General features: G+C 37.6%; 1 protein-coding gene across 2 annotated transcripts in view; it reads right to left on the bottom strand.

Annotated features, from left to right (window-relative positions):
• Positions 1-495: 495 nt before the first annotated feature.
• Positions 496-17,139, bottom strand: part of FILIP1 (filamin A interacting protein 1) — a 190,871-nt gene continuing 174,227 nt past the window's right edge. For both annotated transcript variants that reach the window (XR_006818368.1, XM_046005741.1), the window contains exon 7: positions 496-4,310. Coding sequence is in view for 1 of the 2 variants with exons in the window: in XM_046005741.1 (XP_045861697.1) it covers positions 4,270-4,310 (41 nt within the window). In the remaining variant the exon portion in view is untranslated. The remainder of the gene's footprint in view (positions 4,311-17,139) is intronic.

Below are 17,139 nucleotides of genomic sequence, written 5' to 3'. Positions count from 1 at the left end.
TTGCTTGCTTTTTTGATATGCAGATATTTAAACAATAAGCAGGAAAAAGCCATTTCTTTGTCCCAAATAAGGCAAAGATAATTAGGGATTGGCTATAGACCACCAACTCTGTTAAAAACCTGATAAAAGGGGTCAGAGAATAGCCCTGCTGGCAAAACCTTAGGAGCCTTTGTTCCACTCAATAACCTACCTTTAGATTGACAGCAGAAAGCAGTAAAGTAATACCTGAATATTGACTGACAATGCATTTGATGAAGATAGAGGGCTGAGGGAAACCAGTCCCAGCTCTTGCTGTGTAGCAGTGTTCATCTTACTAAAGAATCAGACTATGTTGCAACTCAGAGGAAAAGTATCCCCCATTTCGGCAGACCTGCTGTACCATTTCTGCTTATTCACAGTAAAAAAAAAACAACACCGTATTTTTAAGATAGTATGAAATGCAGAAGTGAAAACTATTTTAAAACAATTTTGAATAAAAAGGTGAAGATTGCATACTCATTTTAAATGATTTTAATTTTATGAATATTATGTTCCAACTCGAAGAATATTGCACAGTGTTTGTATATCACAATTGTTATTTTCCTCACTCTAGTGAGATTTTGATAAACATGGTTGACTTTGGAAATAACACAATGAGAATGTCTTAATTGGCTAAATAATTTCAATAACCTGTGAAGAAGTGAAAGCAAGGTATTACATTCATACAAAAGGCAAGTAGAGTAGATACCCATAAATTCACTTGGCTGTAGTGAAAAACAATAAACTTCTCATGTACTTAATGAAACTTAAAGGAGACAAAATTGAGAATGCTGTGAAAATACAATGTAACTCCAAAATTTTTCAATGCACGCTTTTGCTTTTGAAAATCCTTTCAACTGCAAGACTTTTAAGAATATCTCAATCACGCTGTAAGCCTCGTGTTTTGGAGATGCTGACATCTAATGATTTTTAATCAAAATCTAAATAGATACAATCTGCACTGTTAAAAATAAAATCTATGAATGTTAAGGTAAAATTACCCAGATAACATAAATGAAAAAATAACACCAAAAAATAAATGCATTATAAAATGGCACCAATAAATATTTCTATTCAAACTTACTAATCTACAGCATTTTGCATTTTCCCTATATAACAAACACAGTTGTTAATGTGTAGTTACAGAGTAGAAGTTGAAAATTTAAGACAATAAAATATTAGTGTTCACTAAGCAAAGTTAGTTCCATTAAACTCTCCCCAATATTTATGAATTTATTACTAACTTTTATTGATTTTTTCCTCTGCCTTCTAATTAATATTTTTTGCAGGGGGATAGCACAGGAGTCCAAAGGGGGATATATGCCTCAGGGACCAGTCATGTTACTTTTTTTTCTTAACTTCCATTTTGCATTTTTGTTATTTTTAGAACTGTTGCTCATCAAATTCATGAATATGTCCAACTTTTGCTATGTTTTTTCTTCATTTCCAGGAAATTCAACCACAACATAAAGAGAAAGGACATAAACATATTACATTGTCTGATCCAACATTTACTCTTGCTCTGCCACTGATTTTTAGAACTTGTGAATTATTTCAGTAGTGCCGGTGTCTTTTTCTAATGCTTAAGCTAGATATTCCATCATGAAATTTTATGTTTGGTTGTTCTAAGAGACAATCAATTCTTCATATTTTGTGAACATTCTAGGCATCTAACATCTGGAAAATGTGTCCGCTATCTTCATCAAACCTTGAAATTTTATGAAATCCTTGAAAGACATCTCTGCAGAAGTTACCTCAAAAAATACTCTATTATCAAAAAGAAAGGGGTAAATAATGGATTAGTTCAATTGTTGTACCTTAAGCTGGAATCATTTCAGAAAATAGAATTATTCCATTTAAAACTGATTCCCTTTCAGAGTGATGATTGGAGATTTTACTTATAATACGAGGTACAGAAATTACGTGAGTCTAGGATGGTACCAGGATTGCACGTGGAGGCAGTTTCTTCAATTGGATGTGGATATTGGGATGGGACTATTTATGATCTTGTTTGTTTATTCATTGGATAAGGATATAGCTATCTGGTGTTTTCACTGTTCTGTTATTTTTTAACATTCTTTTCTTTCAAAACAATTTTTTATTCTTTATTAATTTTACTCATCTGTCACTCAGATTCCACTTGAGTTTAAACAGAGGACTTAATCCCAGCATGAAGAGAAAAAAGCCCAGCATCCACCTAAGTGCCTCAGATTGCACCACCATCCTCACTCTACATTGCAAGTACCAAATTCCATTATAAATTCAAGAGAAATAAAAACTTCAGATCCAAATAGACATAAATCACTTATAATATCTTAAAGTCAAGAAGTAAAGTCTTATCCTCTAGCCTTTTAACTATTCATGTAATAAAATTCCCACAAGTTGAGAAAAAGCTATTTGCTTTAAATGCTAATTTGTGATATATGAGAATATTTTGCCATCAGAAGTATAAACGTTGGCAAATAAGGAACTTAACTGTGTGTCAGAAAAAGATAACGATACAAGATAAAAACCCTTTTCTACTCGAAAATATCATTACAGTTCAGAAACATTTTTAGAAAACAAAACTCATAGCAACAACTTTTTAAATCTTCACACATACACACTCTAGATTTCTTAATCATTAATCAAAAGCCCTGAAGGATATGTGATACGTTGGCTATCATTCAAGCTAGGACAAGCCTACTGTAGCATTTCTTTTACTTAAAAAAATCAAACTAATTTGCCATAAAATATAGTTATTTAATTTATAATATCTACCAAATATGAGTGCTAATTCCACAAAGTATAACTTACAACTTTCCAAAGTTACATAGAGGAGGATATCCAATTAATTTTTCTATTCCAGAGACTCAGTGTGGACTTGCCTCTATGGGCTTGTAACCTGGATACAAGCTGTCAGCTGGAGAAATGGGCCATCACTGTTACTTGCATGGTTTTCAATTATCCATGGAACACTCAGAAGCATTTTCTTTAATCCCGGTAAAGTTCCATCGTATATGATTTCTGCATTCAGAAACTGACACGTCAACTCTTCATTTATCTTTAAAGTTATCTTTTTAAAGACCTTATTGAAAACATGTTCACAATAGCAAAGTCTTTTTTAAAAACATGTATTATTAGGGTTTCAAGTAGACTTTAGATGCACATTTTCATATAAGCTTAAATTCAACAGCAGCTCTGACATTGAGATTTGAGTAATACATATTGTGCCTTTATCTTTAAAGAATATATTCTGTAACCTGCATGCCATTATGAAAATCTATCCAAATCCTGTCTATCAAGGGAAAAAAAATGTTATCTATCATGGGATTTCTCTTACCATTTTTTTTTTTTTGAAAGATGCAGATATTACCTAGGTAAGTTTTATTTTTCGGGCTTTCATTTGAGCAGATTGTAAGAAATATCTTGATATCACAGTGCTTATTATAAGTCCTGTACATATAAGCAAATAATACACAGAAAAATGTAATTGAACTCTCAGCCAAGCTATTCCCATAAACCTTACTAGTTAAACTTATATATCTCCTTTTATTAATTTGTTCCATATGAAATTCAATTTATCCAGGGGTTTTGGCACAGAACAATAGATAGGCTTTACATATTTAAAACTGTTTTTACATATTTAAAATTAAAGTCTTCAATTAATGCTATTTATTACTGTTGAACCATGATCAGAATCACAGTATTGTACAAGCAATAATAATACCTCTTCTAAAATCTCTTGCTTCTGTTTTATCTCTTGAATTTACCCTGGGAAATATGTAGAGTGTTGTACTTTCTTTTCCTTCAGAAATAAAATGGTGATGAAGGAAAATAATGATTGGTTCCTGTTTTGAATGCACCAGTACCGATACTTTGAAGAACTGACAGTGTATTCTACAGATATATGTGCCATAGACTACAAAAAAGGAAACACTTTAGGAAACAATCACATTACAAAGTGTATTACAAAAATAAATTACATAGCATGTGCCCATGGACCTGAAAGCTTTGCAAAAGGAAAAGAAATTTATTTTGACACAAAGATTGAATTGCTCTTGCTACCTAGTTTTATATTATCAGCAATGCCATTTTCAGCTTTTACATTATTATATCCTCAAAAAAAAATCACTGGAAGTAGAAAATTATTTCCAGTAGTGATCAGTAGCATGGAGGACCTTAGTGATGATGGAGGGCTGTAGAAATACTACTCATTCAACAAGGATTCAGAGGAAGTACACACACCCAGTATGTGCTTGGTTTACCATTTCATCTGGAGTTCATACGTAACTGGTGAATGATGATGCTTTCTATAAAAAAAAGAAAGATACAGCATTTTCAATTAAACTGAAAAATCAGTAGTTTATGTGAGGATCAACACCACATCATTTCAATAAAAGACTATAGATGTTAAACAACAAAACAAACAACAACAGGTACATGAGCCCAGTAGCTTCCCCTGCAGTTCTTGACTGTTCTTGGGTAATTTCTTTATATTGGCATATGTGTTTTATCTCCAAAATTCTTAAAAGTCTTTTAGGCACTATGTTTATTTTTTTTTAAGATTTTATTTATTTTTTTGACAGATCACAAGTAGGCAGAGAGGTAGGCAGAGAGAGAGGGGGAAGCAGGCTCCCTGCTGAGCAGAGAGCCCGATGTGGGCCTCGATTCCAGGACCCTGAGATCATCACCTGAGCTGAAGGCAGAGGCTTTAACCCACTGAGCCACCCAGGCGCCCCTAGGCACTATGTTTAATATTTTAATAATATTAGGTGGATTTTACCCAAGGAAATAACTGAACATGAATACATTAATTGCTACATATAAGCCCCATACTGGGAAATCAGACTATTTTCTAGAAGTAACTCTATTCTTCCAGTCATACTCTTTCTAATGTGAGCAATATTCACATGTTTTTAATTTCTTTTTTTGTGTTTGTGGATTTGAGTTTTAATAAGGAAATATTCATTATTCTTTAGAAGACACTAAACATGATTTACATTACATGTAAATTTACATTTACATTGAGCTGCTTCTTTTTGCAAAATTATGTATATGCCTTTTTAAAAAGATTTTATTTATTTATTTGAGACAGAATAAGAGAGAGAGGACAAGCAGAATGGAGGGACAGAGGAGGAGGGAGATGCAGGTTCCATGCTGAGCAGGGAGCCTGAGGTGGGGCTGGATCCCAGGACCCTGAGATCATGACCTGAGCCCAAGGCAGACGCTTAACTGACTGAGCCACCCAGGTGCCGCTTATGTATATGCTTTTAAATCTAAATTCATTCTTATAAAAGTAAAAAAAAAAAAATTGAGATAGTACCAGACATATTATTATGGGTGTATGATATTTGTATTTGATTGATTGATTTTGCTTTTACCGTACTCTTTATGCTTTCATGAAAATATATCATTTTTTTTTCATTCTCTCAATCAAGGACTACTTACTGAGGCTCTCCTACATGCCCATCACTGTGCTAGGCATGGAAATACATAAGTGATCAAAATGAGAAAGAGTCCTACCATTGTTGAGATTATAAAGAACAGAGCAAAGAAATAACTCAGCTTCAAATGGTTTCTTCACCTGAAAAATGTATTACCTCCTAGACAATATATGGTAGTGTTTTAAGTGTAGAAACTAATGTCAGGTTTATTAAAATGTGAGGAAATTTCTGCCTATTATTTTCACTTTAATTTCAAGTAATTAATATTTATTTTTAATTTTTATTTAGTAGTTAACATCTAAATAAACATTGATTAAAGCATATTATGTCACAGACCTATACATTTCTGCTAATTATGTACAGTATATGATCATTTGTCAAAGTTTTCTTAATTTGGTTTTATTAACTTTACTTCATTTTATACTGACCAGTAGGTGGCGATATTTCCATTCTTTCTCTCGATCTTTTGATTTGGATTTGGGATAAAACAGCAAAGCAAAGTAAAGTGAAATACAGGAAGGTTTTTTTTTTTTTTTTTTTTTAAGATTTATTTATTTGACAGAGAGAAATCACAAGAGAGGCAGGCAGAGAGAGAGGAAGGGAAGCAGGCTCTCCGCCGAGCAGAGAGCCCGACGCGGGACTAGATCCCAGGACCCCGAGATCATGACCCGAGCCGAAGGCAGCGGCTCAACCCACTGAGCCACCCAGGCGCCCCCAGGAAGGTTTTATATACTTTATAAAACTTAACTATGAAGGTTTTGTAATGCTTCTAAGACATAAATTTTTTTAATTTAAATTTTTTATTTTTTTAATTAACATAATGTATTATTAGCCCCAGGCGTACAGGTCTGTGAATCGCCAGGTTTACACACTTCACAGCACTCACCATAGCACATACCTTCCCCAGTATCCATAACCCAACCACCCTCTCCCTACCTACCACCCTACCCCCGGCAACAAACATGATTTTTGACAATAATACAAACCCTTAAAAATCATCTTATTTTTCTCATTGGAAAATTGTTAGAGCTCTTAAATTTTTTCAATGCCTAAAAATATATCAAAATCTTCAGGCAAAAACTAAAGACATTAGTTAAAATATTATGTAATTAAAAATCAGGATCTAAGATTCAAATGCCATTTCCCACTCAATACTTTCTTTTTTTAAATTTCAGTAATAGTTTTCAAAGAATCAAAAGACATGGATCTCATGTCTTCCTAATAGAATTTAAGTATCTTCCCCATTTTCCTCCCTTAAGAAAGCACAGAGAACTTAAATTTAAAAGAATGAAGTCCTGGGGTGCCTGAGTGGCTGTTAAGTGTCTGACTCTTGATCTCAGAATTGTGAGTTCAACCCCTGTGTTGGCTACTAAAAAAAAAAAAAAAAAAAAGTGAAATCCAGAATTATTCTTACCCGAGATGTAATTCAGAATGGGCATGCATTTGTTTGCTCACCACAAAGTGAGGGTATTACAGATCATCTCTGAAGTGCCTTGCAATGCTAACATTTTGTGTTACTACTCTCACCTTGAGAGTGCAAACTACATTCCTAGAGTTGCCTTAATCTGAACATGTTTGCAATCCTCATAATCATGATAGCTTTTCAGAATTAGAATTTTCAGAATTCAGAATTTTCAGTAATTGGGGTCACACATAGAAGAAACAATATCTTGTTGAACTGTTCATTTTATTATTATTGTTATTTAAATTAGCAAATTTGGAATCTAACATGATACATATATATAAATGCTATTAATCAGATTGCATTATCTGATTATAATAAAGATTTATTAATTTGAGAGAGAGAGAGCACAAGCTGGCAGAGGGGCAGAGGGAGAGGAACAAACAGACTCTGAGCCCAGAGTCAGACTGAGGGCCAGATTCCAGGACCCTGGTATCATGACCTGAGCTGAAGTCAGATGCTTAACCCACGGAGCCACCCACATGCCCCTAATCAGATTGCATTGTTAAGAAGACTGTCTCAGAAATACTTGACAATGTTAACAGTTTATTTTGTTCTACTTTAATAATAAAAGAGGGTATTTCAGGGGTATGTAGGTGGCTCAGTTGGTTAAGCATCTGCCTTCAGCACCCGTCATGATCCCAGGGTCCTGGGATAGAGCCCTTCATCAAGCAGGAAGTCTGCTTCTTCCTCCTTCTCTCCCTTTGTGTGCTCTCTCTCTTTCTCTCAAATAAATAAATCTTTAAAAAAAAAAGAGGGTATTTCATATTTATATATGTAAACTTTATTTAAAGGAATACAATTAAACCCAAGTTATTTTGTTTTATACACATGGAGACATGCTTCATCTCATTTCCAGAGATAGAAAGAAAAGATCTATATGATAGAAGATCTACTTTAATTGAAACTTATTAAACATATTTATTAAATCTATGCTTGTTTATTATCTATGTTTTCCCCAAATCTGTAAACTGAGTCAGAAAAGAATCACCCTGCCAATACACAAAATTATGAGAGATAAAAAAATATTGCTTTAAGTTATTAGATTTTGAGGTGACTCATTACACAGCAAAACTATCTGATGCATACAGAGTCCTTGGTTGCTGGCAAAAAAATAAAATAAAATAAAATGCTTCAGGGATTATGACCTTAGTTAATTTTTTTTTTTAATAAAATCAGGTTTTTTTGTTTGTTTGTTTTTGTTTTTTTTTTTTAAGGACTTTATTTATTTATTTGAAAGACAGAAATTATAAGTAGGCGGAGAGGCAGGCAGAGAGAGAGAGAGGAGGAAGCAGGCTCCCTGCTGAGCAGAGAGCCCGATGCGGGGCTCGATCCCAGGACCCTGGGATCATGACCTGAGCCCAAGGCAGAGGCTTTAACCCACTGAGCCACCCAGGTGCCCCTAGTTAATTTTTTTTAAGATTTTTTTTTTTAATTTTTTTTTTTTTTTATTTCTTTGACAGAGAGAAATGACAACTAGGCAGAGAGGCAGGCAAAGAGAGAGGAGGAAGCAGGCTGCCTGCCAAGCAGAGAGCGCGATGCGGGGCTCGATCCCAGGACCCTGGGACCATGACCTGAGCTGAAGGCAGAGGCTTTAACCCACTGAGCCACCCAGGCGCCCCAATTTTTTTTAAGATTTTATTTATTTATTTGACAAAGAGAGAAATCACAAGTAGGCAGAGAGGCAGGCAGAGAGAAAGGGGGGAAGCAGGCTCCCTGCTGAGCAGAGAGCCCGAAGTGGAGCTCGATCCCAGGACCCTGAGATCATGACCTGAGCCGAAGGCAGTGGCTTAACCCACTGAGTCACCCAGGTGTCCCTGTTTTTTTGTTTTTTTTAAGGGCAGAGTTTCCAAGTTTCTCCCTGGCATTTTTTAAATGGTTTAATACAATAAAAGAATGTTATAAATTTTATTGCAGTTACAAAGTCAGTGAGCAAATCTTACTCCATTTCTTACTCTGTCTTCATTTCATCTCAGAGTAAGAACCAAATATAGGTCATGTGGGGCCCCTAAAGTAACCTGAGTAAAATCAGGTGTAATTCTGTATAAAACTTTTCTCTTTTTACAGTTACCATTTTTCTGACATTAGTAATTTGTAGCATACATAACAGGCAGGTTGAGACGAAAGCCCATAATTAATTTCCACCTCTATCAGCAAACTCAAAATAGCAAAGCACTTAAGTTTAGGGCCCTCTATCTTCAAGCATTTAAGAACATCATTTCTTTTTTCCTAATTGGAAGAAGGAAGAAAACTCTAAATTTTAATCAGCATTCACACACAGGGACATTGGATGTTTTATGTATGTTTGATATTAACAGTTTAACAAAAATACTTATACTTTCTTCTATATGTTCCTCTCAAGTGTTATCTTGATATTTTCTCCTTAAGAAACTTTGGGTAACACATTAATTATTTGGGATTATGACATTATTGTAAAATGATGTTTCACAATAATATGAATTCATTCTTTTAGTACACCAGCTATTAGATAATGGCCCACAGAAAGGAAATTTAACATCTTATCAATTCCTAATTATACTTGACTTCTGACCTTACTCTTCATCCTCCTTGGGTGGTAACCCAAAACTACTGGCCAGCCAGATGACTTGAGATCCAATTCATATATGCAAGCTGGGACTTGAGGAGAAATGTGGGGGAGACTCTCAAGTGCTAGAGTGTGGCAACATGGCAACAAATTACAAGTCTGATTCCTCTCAGGAGGGCTCCTTGGCGGTGGAGTAGGAAAGATGGACTCCCTGGAAAGTCAGTGCCTTCCTCCCAAGCAATACATGTGTTTATACTCTGCCAAACTCTCTGCAAGGGGACACTAGAGCTCTGAATTTTAAAAATCTATTCTAGTAAATGAAACATGATTGCTTTGATAGGCTTTAGGTTCATACACCAGAGACTAAGAGAGTAGAAGGTCAATTTATAGTAGGCTTTTTGCCTCTGCAAAGGAGGGCTGCTTCATCCACAGGAAACTGCATGCCAAATTACCATAGAAAACATTTCCTCTTGGATTTTACATCAGTTTAGCTGGCTTATGACCTACTTCCCATGGTCCGTGGCTCCCTACTCCCCATGGGCTCTGCTTGAGAGGCAGTGAACAGGCTTAGGGCTGTGCTGTTTTTCCTCTCCACTAGCTACTAAACCCCTGCTTTGCTATATCATTCACAGAGTGATTTATTCACCTGTAAAAATGTCCTAGACCTTTTAGAAAGAAGTAAGAATGCCTAGGTATTGTGTACTTTAAGATTCTCATTTGAATTAACTGCTTTGGTATTCAGTCCTGTTATTATCAGATTCAGAAATTAATCAGAGTCCTGATAAAACATCTGTTTTAAATAGGAAGTCCAATAAACTTCCTCTGTTGACTTGGACTTGTATTCCCTCTTTTGGATTCAGCTCAGCTAATTAAAAATACTTCCGCTAATCAGTTCTGTCATTTGCTTCAGGAAACTTTTGAACCAGATGATATACACTCTCTTGGGGTTTCTCAACCTTCTAATAGTTTATTTGCTTCCTTCCAAACCATTTCCCACTCCATCATCTGCCCAGATCATCCCCTTACCTCTCTATGTTGTAGGAATTGCCAATAATCAGTTACGACTGGGAACTACTTTTTTAGGCAAGCTAATCCTTATCTCTCAAATAGTTTACTGTTTCCAGATACAATCAAATTGGAATTAATTATCCCACATATGACATTAACTATAAATAGGAATTCAACGGTGGAAAAATATTAAGTATTTGAGTCAAGAATGCTTGGGATCTCCTCTTTTGGACACAGATGCTTAAGTGCCTAGGGTTGATCTCAGTCTATGGCTGGCCACAGAATCACATGGAAAGTAACACTGCATGTGAAAGTTGGGAAGGGCCTGATGCTTTTTAGATAAGGACAACAATATTCATTAAAGTGCTGTTATGAAAACTTTGACACATAGTTTCTATGTAGATATCTTAATATCTCAAAATCCTTTGGCAGTATTATTCTGGCCTAGTGCGTGTGGATATTTTAGTCTATATATGAATATGTACTTTGCTCACCTGAGGTTGTTTCATCATATGAAATAATGAATCATATACAGAAAACCTGGCATCATCATTAGTAAGATGGTTAGACATCTCTAAGCCTTGGGGTTCTCTTGTTTTGTTCTTGGTCTTTTGTTTTCATCTTTAATAGTAGAAATAATTATCTTCTTGACCTCTAAATTCTGGTTCAGCTGTTACCAGCCCTTGATTTTGCAATTCTGACCATCATGCATGCATAGCATTAGCACATGTAGAGAGGACAAAATCACATTTACCAGATAAGCTATTATTTACTAGTCTTAGGGAAAGTGTTACGGTAGAATGTTTTAAGTTGCTTGCTTAATAGTGAAACCTATCATCTGACTATAAGGAGGAATGCCAGAATCATAAGAGGTTATAACTAAATGCTAAACCATAAGCCAAAGTAAGGCGATTTGCCAAAGGTCACACACCTTACTCTGGTCTCCTGGTTTTCAGTTCCAGCTTAGGTATCTAGGCCATTGTTCAGCAATGTACTTTCTCTGGATAGTCACCTTACTATTGATCTTAAATCCCAATCCTGCTTTTTGGTGGTGTGGTTTGTTTTCTTGTTCTTTATTTATTTATATATTTAAAGATTTTATTTATTTATTTGACAGAGAGAGAGAGAGATGGCAAGAGAGGGAATACAAGCAGGGGGATTGGGAGAGGGAGAAGCAGACTCTCCCCACTGAGCAAGGAGCCCGATGAGGGGCTAGATCCAAGGACCATGTGATCATGACCTGAGCCGAAGGCAGATGCCTAATGACTGAGCGACCCAGGTGCCCCTGTTGTTTGGTTTTTTAAAACAAGAGCTTCTCCTGACCTATTTTTTTTAAAGACTTTTATTTATTTGAGAGAGAGACAGAGTGTGTGTGAGTGGGGGGTGGCGGTGCAGAGACAAAGAATCTCAAGCAAACTCTGCACTGAGCATGGAGTTCAATGTAGGGCTCAATCCCTGAGATCCTTGAAATCACAACTTGAGCCAAAACCAGGAGATGGACGTTGAGCTGACTGAGCCACCCAGGGGCCCCCTGACCTATTTTAGAAGTTCCTTCAAGAACTTGAAGAGCCTGACAAATCCACTTGTAATTTTCTCTCTCCAGAAGTGTCTTTCATGTTCCTCTGGGGGAGTTAGAGAGGGTGAGGAAAGAGCGATTCAGAATTCATTCAAGTATGTTTGTATATCACAGAAAGCTCTCAGTTCCCCTTAGCTTTCCACATGTGCGATGGCTTCAGAGATGACATCTCCACAGGCCAGGATCCCTGGCTGTTCCGCACATATTATGGACAGATAGTACATTTGATGGGAAAGATGAAACTTACGCTATCCAGAATGGCAATACATGAATTTCCTCTAATTTTACTGTCTCTTTATTTCCATGTTCCCACACATGATTTGTCAGGACCCTCCACATCATTCTCACAGGTTTGAGTTGCAGATAAAGGGAGGAAGCGAGGAGTTAGAATATTTCTTTCTTCTACGGCATCGAACCATCCTTCAACTTCTGGTTTTCTTTCTCTACAGTGAGTGCCAAGTTTTTTACAGCAGCACACAAGCTTTAAACCCCAGGTTAGATTATGAAATAATGGCTTGTCTAGTAGAAGCAAGGTTTTTAAGCAAGGTTTTTAAAACCTTGTTTTTAAAAAAGCAAGGTTTTTAAAAGAAATTTTGAACAGAGACAGATGCAACCACCAGAAGGAAAAGTAGGGAGAAGGGACAAAGTGAACAAGTCAAGGAAATGTGGCCTGGCCTGGCCTGGTATGTAAGCCATTCAGTCCACATGGGGGTCAGGAGTCCAGGCAAGGAAAAGGGAAGGGGAGAGATGCTCAAAGAGCAGGGAGGGAGGGAGAGAGCTCAGTCACAGAGAGCTTCAACGGCCATATGGAGGAGTTGGTGCTATGTTCTGTAGGTAATGAGGAAACTTTGGAAGGTACTCAGATAGAGGAGTGATACAATCAACTTGAACTCTGGAAAACAAAATGAAAAACGAATCTGAGAGTTTTGAGGCTGAGATTATGAAACCAGTCAGGGGACATATTGAACTAATTCAGATGAGAAGTAATTAAAACCTCAACTCAGTCAGTAGCAAGGGAAATGGAGATGTGGGTTCGGCGTTAAGAGGTTAGACTATGAGACTTGCTCGATGAGTTGACTTGACAGCTGAGGGAGGAGGAGAAGCCTAAAATGACTACCAAGCTTCTTTCTTGGGTGATTGGGTGGATCAGGATACCCCTACTGAGATACAGGGGTAAGAGGAGGGGAAGAGGAGAGGATTGGAGGAAGTGTTGAGAATTGCTTTTAGACAAGTTAAGTTGGAGATACACAGTATAAAGTTGGATATGCTTTTGGAGATAGAGGGTTGGTAGCCATCAACATATGCGTGATAACTGAAGTCACAGGAGTGCATAAAATGACCAGAATTAGCAAGTAGTGTAGGTAAATGGTAGAGAAGAGGGGAACAGTGACCCTCAGATTTTATGCATAAAATAAGGAGTCAACAAGGGAGACCAAGTGGAATGGCAGAGAGGTCAAAGGAAAACCAAAAGAGATTACATGTCATAGTCACCCTTGCCAGAGACCCAAGGTTTATTATTCCAGAAAAACAAAAACAAAAACAAAAACAAAAAACAAAAAACCTGACCTAAGCATTTCTAGACCTAAACATACGAATGGGCAGCATAGACTGAGTGCAGGGAAATAAAAATGTTTGTACATTTTATCATGAGATTCTCCATCCCACTTCCTTTGATCTATTCCCAGAATATATGTAGTCTACCTCAAGAAAGCTACTGAAGGATTTTTTTTCTTTAGAAACTACTGGGAGATGTATAGTTGACCCTTGATCAACATAAGTTTGAGCTGTTCAGGTGCACTTATATGTGGATTGTTTTCAATAAATGCAGGGTAGGGGCGCCTGGGTGGCTCAGTGGGTTAAGCCGCTGCCTTCGGCTCAGGTCATGATCTCAGGGTCCTGGGATCGAGTCCCACGTCAGGCTCTCTGCTCTGAAGGGAGCCTGCTTCCCTCTCACTCTCTCTGCCTGCCTCTCTGCCTACTTGTGATCTCTCTCTGATAAATAAATAAAATCTTTAAAAAAAAAATAAATAAATGCAGTGTAGTACTATAAATGTATTTTATCTTCCTTGTGATTTTCTTAATATTTTCTTGTCTCTAGCTTACTTTACTGTAAGAATGCAATATATAATACTTGTAACATAAGAAGTATCTGTTAATTGACTGTTTATGCAATTGGTAAGGCTTCCAGTCAACTGTAGGCTGTTAGTAGTTAAGTTTTGGGGAAGTCAAAAGTTATACTTCACTGGGGGTCAGCACCATAAATGTACTTCATGTCATGTACCGTGTCAATGTACTTCAGGAGATAGATTGATACACAGACAACAGACAGACAGGCATGTAAGCAAAAGAAGTAGAAGAGGAGACCCGGGAAACAGAGGATTCAACTTAGGCAAAAGAACAATAGGACAAGAGCCTTACCTGGCCTAGAGCATTACCAGTCCAGACTAAGTAGGGAAGCAGAGGGCTAATGTAGGAAACTAAGGGACTAAACTAAGAAAGCCTCCAGGTAAAAATATGAAACTGATATATTTAAGTGTTTGGAAAAATTACTGATAAGTGTTTGGCAGATCTATTGGAGCATTTGGGAAAAAAATAAAGATATATACATAGAAAACCAAGCAGATGAAAAATTAACATAATTATCCTATTGAAGGGTGAAAAATGTAAGAGGAAGGGAACACAAACATAGTATACTATTTAGCTCAGCAGGAACAATATTTTTTTAAGATTTTATCTCTGTGGCCTCAAGCACACAACCCTAAGATTAAGAGTCATGAGCTCCAGGGCACCTGAGTGGTTCAGTGGGTTAAAGCCTCTGCCTTCGTCTCAGGTCATGATCCTAGTGTCCTGGGATCAAGCCCCGCATTGGCTCTCTGCTCAGCAGGGATCCTGCCTCCCCCCGCCCCCACCCTCCCGCTCTCTGCCTGCTTCTCTGCCTGCTTGTGGTCTCTGTCTGTCAAATAAATAAATAAAATCTTTTAAAAAAAAATTTAAGAGTTGTGAACTCCACCATCTGAGCCATCCAGGCACCCCAACAGGGAAAAATATTTAAATTTCTTCAACTGTCAAGACATAATGGAAAAGGGTACCTGGGTGGCTCACTTGGTTAAGTGTCTGCCTTTGGCTTAGGTCATAACCTTAGGGTTCTGGGACTGAGCCCTGTGGATAGAGCCCTGGGTCAGACTTCCTGCTCTGCTTCTCCCTTTCCCTGTCCCTCCCCTCAACTCTCACTCTCCCTCTCTCTCTGTCTCAAATAAATATATAAGATATTTTTTTAAAAACCCATAATGATCGATAAAGATTGAAAAATAATTGAAAGATAAAATAAAAATAATTGAAAGATAAAAAAAATTTGGAAATATGTAGACAAATACCAGAAGAAAGAGTTAAGGGTTAGGAATGATTTTCTCCAGGGAGTCAGACTGAGGGAAAAGAAGGGTGAGATCAGAAACAGCTGTTTTCGTTTTCTTTTTTGCTGGTTGATAGTTTAACTCCATATATGAATGACTTTAATAACAATTTTAAAAGTAAGTTTAAGAATAAATGGAAATGTGGAAGTAGAGGCAGAAAAGGTCGAGTGTTCTGTCCCTGGCTTATCCGGGCAGCACCTGTTATAGAGGACTGCACAGCTGATCAAGGAACTGTGCTCAAATGGAAGAATCCAGAGTATATTTATATCCTGTGTGCAAGTAGCAGATAAAAGGGAGAAATTGAAACAGCCGAGGATAAGGACATAACTAATCATGAGACCCTGGAGGAGGAGGTCGGAGGGAAACAATGAACTTCATCTGGGTTGAGGAAATTTTGAGATTGTGTGTTCCTGTTTGCTGGGAAGGCCCCTCTGTGCCCATCTGGTCACTTCTTCCTTTCTCTGCCCTCCAGCCTCCCACGTAAATGCATTCTTCTTATCTAATATCCCTGGGGCTTTTCTGATCAGCAAAGTCTCATGCTTTCCTCAGTGTTCCAAATCTATGAGGGAATGAGAAATTCAAATCTTGTACATCTCATATTCTTGGATGTGTTTTTACTTCCCTGAAGCTACACTCTTCCCACATCAAAGCCATTCCTTCCCTTCCTTCTTGAAGACGTTCGAGTAAGACATCTAGCAAGACCTACCCTTAATGAATACACTAACATCTCTAGAGTCTAGTAGCCACCCATTCACTTGCCCACTGAAAACATAGTAAGAATGCCAGTAGAAACTGAAGGACTCTGTGTAAGCAAGTGACCCAGACAGGAAGGTCATTTTTAAGAAATGATAAACAGCCTTAGGGTCATGTCCCACACAGGAACATTTCTCGTACCACGCATGCTAAATGGCCTCCCTCGCAGTGTGCTGAAGTAGTCAACCCATGAAAATTATTCTCTGGAGGAGAAGCCCAGGTCCTCCTCTGTAGCTGGGTAGATTGTGCTCTGCACATCCCCAGGGGGAGCCATTCCATTGAAATCTACAGAAATGGCACTCCCTTCCATCTCGGGTGGGACCTGAGCAGCAGCTGTCCACCACAGCCCTGGTGAGCCCTTTCACTACACGACTGTGTCCCAGGACAGGGAGAAGACTCTAACCTTTTAATCTCATTCCCTCTTATAAAAGCACAGTAAGCTGCATTTTGAAAACATCCTGACAAATAGAAGCTGGAATTAGAATGTAGTTAATCTTCCACTTCCTGGGGCACCTGGGTGGCTCAGTGAGTTAAAGTCTCTGCCTTCAGCTCAGGTCATGGTCCCAAGGTCCTGGGATCAAGCCCCACATCGGGCTCTCTGCTCCACCGGGAGCCTGCCCCCCCCCCCCCCCGCCTGCCTCTCTGCCTACTTGTGATCTCTGTCGGACAAATAAATAAAATTTTAAAAATAAAAATAAAAAAATCTTCCATTTCCTATTCCCAGTGGATTTCATTTCTAATATGTGGCTTAAAACAAAACTATCCAATAAACACAGAGTTGGTTCTAAAATTACAAAGAAGAACTGCCATGGCCGCTCTTCACCATTTCTGGAAAGTGACTATGTGTTGTTCTGCCAAGTTTTCTTAGCAGCTGTACTTTGTAGGTGGCTCTCTTCCAGCTTCCAGATGCATAAGCATCCTGCACACGCACTGCTCAGCCC

This window comes from Meles meles, chromosome 5 (assembly GCF_922984935.1).
Source record: "Meles meles chromosome 5, mMelMel3.1 paternal haplotype, whole genome shotgun sequence".
NCBI classification, from domain to species: domain Eukaryota; kingdom Metazoa; phylum Chordata; class Mammalia; order Carnivora; family Mustelidae; genus Meles; species Meles meles.
This window is presented reverse-complemented; position numbering and strand designations above follow the sequence as displayed.